Source organism: Urtica dioica, chromosome 8 (assembly GCF_054948205.1).
Source record: "Urtica dioica subsp. dioica isolate 48M chromosome 8, U.dioica_male_clone48M_v1_H2, whole genome shotgun sequence".
Lineage (NCBI taxonomy): Eukaryota > Viridiplantae > Streptophyta > Magnoliopsida > Rosales > Urticaceae > Urtica > Urtica dioica.
Window position 1 is genome coordinate 1067303 of NC_142763.1, and position 6733 is coordinate 1074035.

A 6733-nucleotide genomic window follows, 5' to 3' on the forward strand; every position below is an offset into this window, starting at 1 on the left:
GATCCCTAGACTCTGAATAATTATACGTTCGCCTCTTTATTTATTATATTTTAGCAAATAACAACAACAAAAATAAAAAAAAATATTATAAATAAAGCCTCTCGTTGAATCTTGTTTTACAAAATTACTTTTAATTATTCTCTAATTTTTTTCATTAATATGGATGGATGGTGGTAAATTAAAATATCATTATAATATTGGGCCAAGTTTATAGTTAAGCAAAGAAAGTTCAGGGTAAGTTTCATAAAAAAAAAATTCAGGGTCAACAGATGAAATTAATTGAAAATGGGAAACCGTCGCACCCACGTGCCAGTCACGTGAAACCCCGCCGAGTCTTTTTGTCAGTCAATCCACGCAAAGAAATGTAAAAGGTCGAATCTTGAGAAACACAACACCGAAACAGAGAAATGATGCAGATTTGATTGAGCGCTGAGTAAGAGAGAGAGAGAGAGAGATGAGAATGAAGATGAACGCTGTGTACGCTTGGGGAGTCGCGATCGTCTGCTTCGTAGTCCTCATGATCGTCACTCCGGCGATTCCTCAAAATCAAGCCTATCACGATTTCGCCGATCACCGCAAATACTTCGGTCCGTTTCTTCTCTCTCTCCCCTAGGGTTTCAAATTAGCTTGAATTCGATTTTCGTTATCTCCTCGTTGGACAATTTATTTATTTCGGGGATCGAAAAGTTAGTGTTCTTTTTTTTTTGTGTTCGGTAATTCAAGTTTGTAATCTTATATAGAGTTGCGATTCCAGTGTTGATTTTGAGTAACTTGATCACTGCGCACTCGAATTTCAAAATAATTTGGTGTCGTAGCTGAATTTGAGAAGAAGTATAAATTGCAAATGCTATATTTGGGCACAAATCTCTTGTGGCTTTAATGGTTATTTCATCTTTCATCGTATACAGGAATTCCTAACACACTTAACGTGGTCTCAAACTTCCCTTTCCTTGTCATTGGTATCATTGGCTTGGTGCTTTGCTACTACAAGAACTATTTCAAGCTAAGGTAAAATGATTGATACTATTCTCTTTCAATTTCTTCTATCCGAATTTGTTATATTACGGCGTTGACGATATTCAAATGCAACGAGAAGCTTGCAAGGAGAGCTTTCTGGGTGGACATGTTTCTACGTGGGCGTTGCCGCGGTTGCCTTTGGATCATCGTACTACCATTTGAAGCCCAACGATGCTCGTCTTGTTTGGGATCGATTACCGGTAAATTTTTAACCTTTGTTTTTTGTACAAGTGATTGTTTTTTTCTTGACATACGGTTTTTTTTTTGTTGAAACAAATTAGATGACTATTGCGTTCACGTCAATCATGGGGATATTTATAATCGAAAGGATCGACGAACGAAAGGGAACGCTGTCCCTTATACCTCTGCTTTTGGCGGGTCTAGTCAGCATATTTTACTGGAGGCAAGCACTGTATTACCTTTTCACACCATGCTAGCATAAGCTCTTATCTTCATTATTCGTTTTTCTTTTTTCCTTCAATAAAGGACTACTAGTAAGTCCTAGAATGAAAACGAGTTTAGTTAGCTAGGTGAAGACTTTGTTGGCCAAATCTAACCTTGTCCCTCAATTCATAATGGCTTACGAATGGAAGAATTGCATGTAATTTGAGGGTATTTTTCTCTTCATTATGGTCTTATTATCACGCCATGCTAGCTTAAGCTCATATCTTCATTATTCATTTTTTTTTTCTTTAATAGACTCCTTGTATGAAAAGGAGTTTAGCTATGTGGAGATTTTGCTGGTCAAATGGCTTCCCAAATGGAAGAATTGCTTGTAATTTTAAGCTCATACCTTCGCTATTTGTTTTTTTTTTCTTTAATTAACGACTAGTCAGTACAAAAAGAAAATAGTTAAGCTAGGTAAAGATTATGTTCTAATGGAACAATCGCTTGTAATTGACTGTACGTTCTCTTCTTTCAGTTTCTTTGATGATCTCCGTCCATATGCGGTGGTCCAATTCGTTCCTTGCATTGTCATTCCGGTGATGGCTATTTTATTGCCTCCAATGTACACACACTCGACATACTGGCTCTGGGCTGCCGGTTCGTGTCTTTTTAAACTTTCTAAGAGATATATTTGTATATTCCTCCTTCAGATGATATGATTTCTTAGTTAGTCTCCGTAAATTGCAGGGTTTTATCTGTTGGCAAAAGTGGAAGAAGCCGAGGATAAGGTTATCTATGGCTGGACACATCACATTGTTAGTGGACATACACTTAAGCATTTATGCGCTGCAATGGTTCCAATTTTTCTAACACTTATGCTTGTGAAGAGGGAAATCGAACCGAATAGGTAAAACTTTTTCTTCCCGTGTCAATTTGGATTTTTCTTTTTCAAATATAAGCTTCTTATCTTTTCTTCTTCCTTTTTTTTTTTTTGCTGTTTGTTGTACAACACCATGAAAAGGTTTGTTTTCTAGCTATGAAAGTCTGTGTAGATAAAGTTAGATATTTGAAAATTTGGTTAATGAACATATTGCATCAATCTTGCTATTATGACTTCACTGTGAAATGATAATCGCTAGGATTGTTTTTTCATCTAAGTCGCTCTCTGATTCTATGTATATATGTTGCTTTGTGTGTTATTACTGGTTTCACGTGTAAATTGTTAATAACTTTATACCCGTCGAACTGCTTGAAAATCGTGATACTCGATTGTGTTATGGTTCTGTAATTATCTTCATTTCGTGTTGCAGGCAAAGTCTGTTTAGAATATGGAAGGTCTCTTGGACAAAGTTCAAAGCCAACGGTGACGAGGAAGAGGTGTCGTACACGAGGGTCTCGACTGTGGAATCACGAGCCTAGTCTGTCTTATTTTCAACGGTTCTATAATGGAAAATGGTCAACATTTCCAAATGTGTATAAACAAAACACACACAGAAAGAAAGCGTGAAATGTCAAAACTTTGTTCATCATACACGGAGAGCTGTACAGCGTGGTACTTATATATAGCCTGTCATAGTGCAATAAAGCTAAATATATCACATTATTTTACAAATCATGACATGAATTTGCTTAATAAGCTCGTATTAATTTTCCAAATGGGTTTATTGTATTCTTCATCTACTTTTATTTCTTTCGAGGCACGATTATAAAAAATAAAATAAAAATATAAAAAAAAAGTAGTCAGATAAAATAAAACATAAGAAAATCATTTTATTTAGAATGTCTTATAACTCAAATTTTATGTTTAAGAATGCTAAACATATTTAACGAAGTCTTCATAGAAAAACGTTTATTTACTTTTTGTTTATTAACGTGAACACAACAGGGGCGGTGGCGCAGTTGGTTAGCGCGTAGGTCTCATAGCTTAAAGAGTGATCCTGAGGTCGAGAGTTCGAGCCTCTCTCGCCCCATTACCTTTTTCATTCCTAACCTTTTTTTTTTTCCTTTTAACGCCCAACATCAATTTTTGTGTACTTATAGAAAAAAATAAAGAAAACAATCTCCAAGTAATTCATTCAAACCAACCACACTACTCATGATATCTAATACTTCAAATTCAAATTATGTATGTCACTAAATTTCCATTTTCCAGCACCATATAATATATACCATACAACAATTTGAGCAACTTCGTCTCTTGCTAAAAGTTCACACTAAATGTCATCTCACATATATATAGCCATATACGGATGCATAGTTTCAGCACATATCATGCATCCATGACATATATATATTAACATAACATGAACGTCTAACCAAAATTGTTATTTTTTAAACAGTATATATCCCATTCCTTTATACACCGTGCATGAGCAAGAAAAGAAGGCTAGCACGTCGAATATATGACCTTCCTTACGTGCACTCATAATCAAGACCTACTATACCGTGTATATATAAAATAAATAACAAAGTACGTATAATGTGATGAAAAAAATGGACACAACAAATATCATCCCCGTCGCCATCAAATGCGTAACCTCACTCTCACCCCTCCAACTCACCATCGCCGCCACAACCATACTCCTGGCCGCACTGGATCTCTACCTCCGGGTCAAAGTCAAGCCCAAGCCCGTGTACCTCGTGAACTTCTCGTGCTACAAACCCCCAGACTCTCTCCGGGTCCCGGAGAGCCACTTCCTCGAGCAATGCCAGCTCAGCAACTTCCTCGACCAGCAAAGCCTCGACTTCAAAGCGAAGCTCCTCCTCCGATCCGGGATCAGCAGCCAGGCCTGCATGCCCGTCTCCGTCCACGAGATGCCCGTCCGAACAACCCTCTCCACCACCGTGACCGAGATCCGCCAAGTCCTCTTCTCCGTGGCACGTGACTTGCTCTCCAAGACAGGCACAAACCCTAGCTCGGTCGATTTCGTCGTCACGAACTGTAGCATCGCTTGCCCTACCCCCTCGATCTCGTCCATGATCGTCGGGGAATTAGGGTTCCGGCGAGACGTGAAGAGTTATAGCTTGGGCGGGATGGGGTGCAGCGCTGGGCTTCTGGCCGTGAGTCTGGCCGCGGACCTGATCAGATCGCGGCCAGACTCGACGGCCTTGGTCCTCAGCATGGAGTCGGTTTCGAGGAGCGGGTACCAAGGGAGCTCCGAGAAGTCGATGATGATCGGGAATGTGTTGTTTCGCATGGGCGGGGCGGGGGTGCTTTTGTCGAGTCGGGGTAGGGATTCCGGCCGGGCTAAGTACGAGCTTAGCCATTTGGTCCGGACCCACGTCGGGTTTGACGACGAGGCTTATGAGTCGGTTTTTCAGAGAGAGGACGGCGAGGGAAGGATCGGAGTCTCGATTTCCAGGTGAGTAGATAGAGAGAGAGAGAGAGATATGTGTGTTTTTTTTGTATATTAGTTGATGGTTCTTACAAAATTAGTACAGTTTTTTTTCCCCGACAAGGTCCCAATTTTTTAAGACCAGTCTTGAAACGGTTACGTCCGTTTCAAAACTTGAAACTGCGGTTTAGATCAGACGGAAGTTCCAAATTTTTTTTTTTTTTTTTTTATATAGAAAATTTAAGACATTTAAACTATATTTGGGTGTAACATGTTAATTGATGATTCAATTTAAGATCATTTGTAAAAGGGAAATGCTTTACATCACTACTCACTACTTTGAATTACCCACTCAAGTGTTGACACGTGGACAGATTTGTCCACATGTCAACAGTTGAGTGGATAGTTCAAAGTAGTGAGTAGTGCCAAACTGAACCTAAACAACTTGTCCTACGTGGGTAATTTCAGGAGTCTCTTGAGAGTGGCAAGCAAAGCCCTAATGGCAAACGTCTCCGAGCTCGGCCCAAAAGTCCTTCCCTACTCCGAGCAGCTCCGCTACGCTATCTCCGCCGCAGCTAGGGTTTTCTCGAAGAAGAAGAAAGACGGAGATTATCCTTCGCCGTCGATTTACGTGCCGGACTTCAAGAAGGCGTTCGAGCATTTCTGCATCCACGCTGGAGGGCGGGCCGTGATCGACGGGCTCGAGAAGAGCTTGGGTCTCGGCCGAGACCACACCGAGGCCTCGAGGATGACTCTTCACCGCTTCGGAAACACGTCATCGTCGTCGGTTTGGTACGAGCTCTGCTATTTGGAGGCCAAAGGGAGGGTCAAGAGAGGCGATAGGGTTTGGCAGATCGCCTTCGGGAGCGGATTTAAGTGCAACAGTGCTGTCTGGAAGAGAGTCAACGACGACGCACCGGAGGTCAACGCTTGGTCGGATAGGATTGACCTCTACCCTGTTACTTGTTGACCTTTAATTCACTTCTTTGTACGTAACTTTATTCTGTGTATCTATATATGTATGTACTATGTACTACGAAATGAAGGATTAAAAATATTAATAGCCACAATTTTAAAAATTATTGCAAACACACTCTATTTGTCGCCGTCGATTTAGTACATACCAAAAATGGGATAGTATGTGAACATGTTACGACGATGGACCTTTTACTATATGTTTTTTTTCTTCTTGATTTTGTATGTCATTTACGAGCATTATTTTTTTTCCTTCAGGGTTTGAGTCGTTTTTGTAACTTTTTTTTAACTGTTTATGTTATATTTATTTAAGTAGTATGATCACTCAAGAAAATAATTAGAAGTAACATCATGTTTTTTATTCATATCATCAAAATTGATCACATCCCTCACCAATGTAAGAATTGTGGAGCTCTATATGCCTTTGTATGTGCCTTCAATACAGGCCCAATATATTATTCTCTACTACCATTTTTTTTTAAATGACTCAACATGTATATCACGGGTTCTATTTCTGGATCATTGTGATGCCTCGGGCGATGGTGAGGGTGCGATTCTCGATGCCAGAGCAGGCAGTGACGGAGCCAGTATAGGCTCAGCATGGGCTTAAGCCCACCCTCAAATTTTTTTTTTTTTGCACTTTTTGCCCATTTTAAAAAAATTACATTTTTTCCTTTGAAAATTTATACTTTTGGTCCAATTTTTATAAATTTTTTACAATCAAGCCCCCCTGAATTTTTTTTTCAAATTAGCCCCCCTGATGGGCTTTTCTGGCTCCGTCACTGGGAGCAGGCTTTGTGTTTCATGGCCTGAGCTAATTCGATCTTCACCGGCGAGAAGTTGTTGACGACGCCCAACAACGATTTCGACGCCGATCAACTCATGTTCAAGCTTCTCGGGCTGACTCCTAAATCTCCCGATTTCGGGGGACGATTCCGTGCCGGCCCAAGAGTCCGAGCCTTGTCAGGAGGTAGTTTCTGGTGCTTCTTGAGATTATATTACTAGTTGACACTCAGAAA

At 40.1% G+C, this 6733-nt stretch overlaps 2 protein-coding genes and 1 non-coding gene across 3 annotated transcripts; all 3 read left to right on the forward strand.

Annotated features, from left to right (window-relative positions):
- Positions 1-370: 370 nt before the first annotated feature.
- On the forward strand, positions 371-3060 carry SAG18 (senescence associated gene 18). The gene is made up of 7 exons (XM_089621626.1): positions 371-587; positions 909-1008; positions 1097-1217; positions 1299-1420; positions 1940-2061; positions 2152-2311; positions 2715-3060. Exons 1-7 carry the CDS (start codon positions 455-457, stop codon positions 2821-2823), a joined length of 867 nt encoding a protein of 288 aa, XP_089477752.1. The 5' UTR covers positions 371-454; the 3' UTR covers positions 2824-3060.
- A 228-nt stretch (positions 3061-3288) lies between these two features.
- TRNAM-CAU (transfer RNA methionine (anticodon CAU)) lies at positions 3289-3374 on the forward strand. Its single transcript is given in 2 exon segments — positions 3289-3326; positions 3339-3374. It is a non-coding gene; the product is annotated as a tRNA-Met (tRNA).
- Positions 3375-3897: 523 nt separating this feature from the next.
- LOC149386995 (3-ketoacyl-CoA synthase 7-like) lies at positions 3898-5709 on the forward strand. The gene is made up of 2 exons (XM_089621499.1): positions 3898-4766; positions 5208-5709. The coding sequence occupies exons 1-2, from the start codon at positions 3898-3900 to the stop codon at positions 5707-5709; spliced, it is 1371 nt and encodes a 456-aa protein (XP_089477625.1).
- The last annotated feature ends 1024 nt before the right edge of the window (positions 5710-6733 follow it).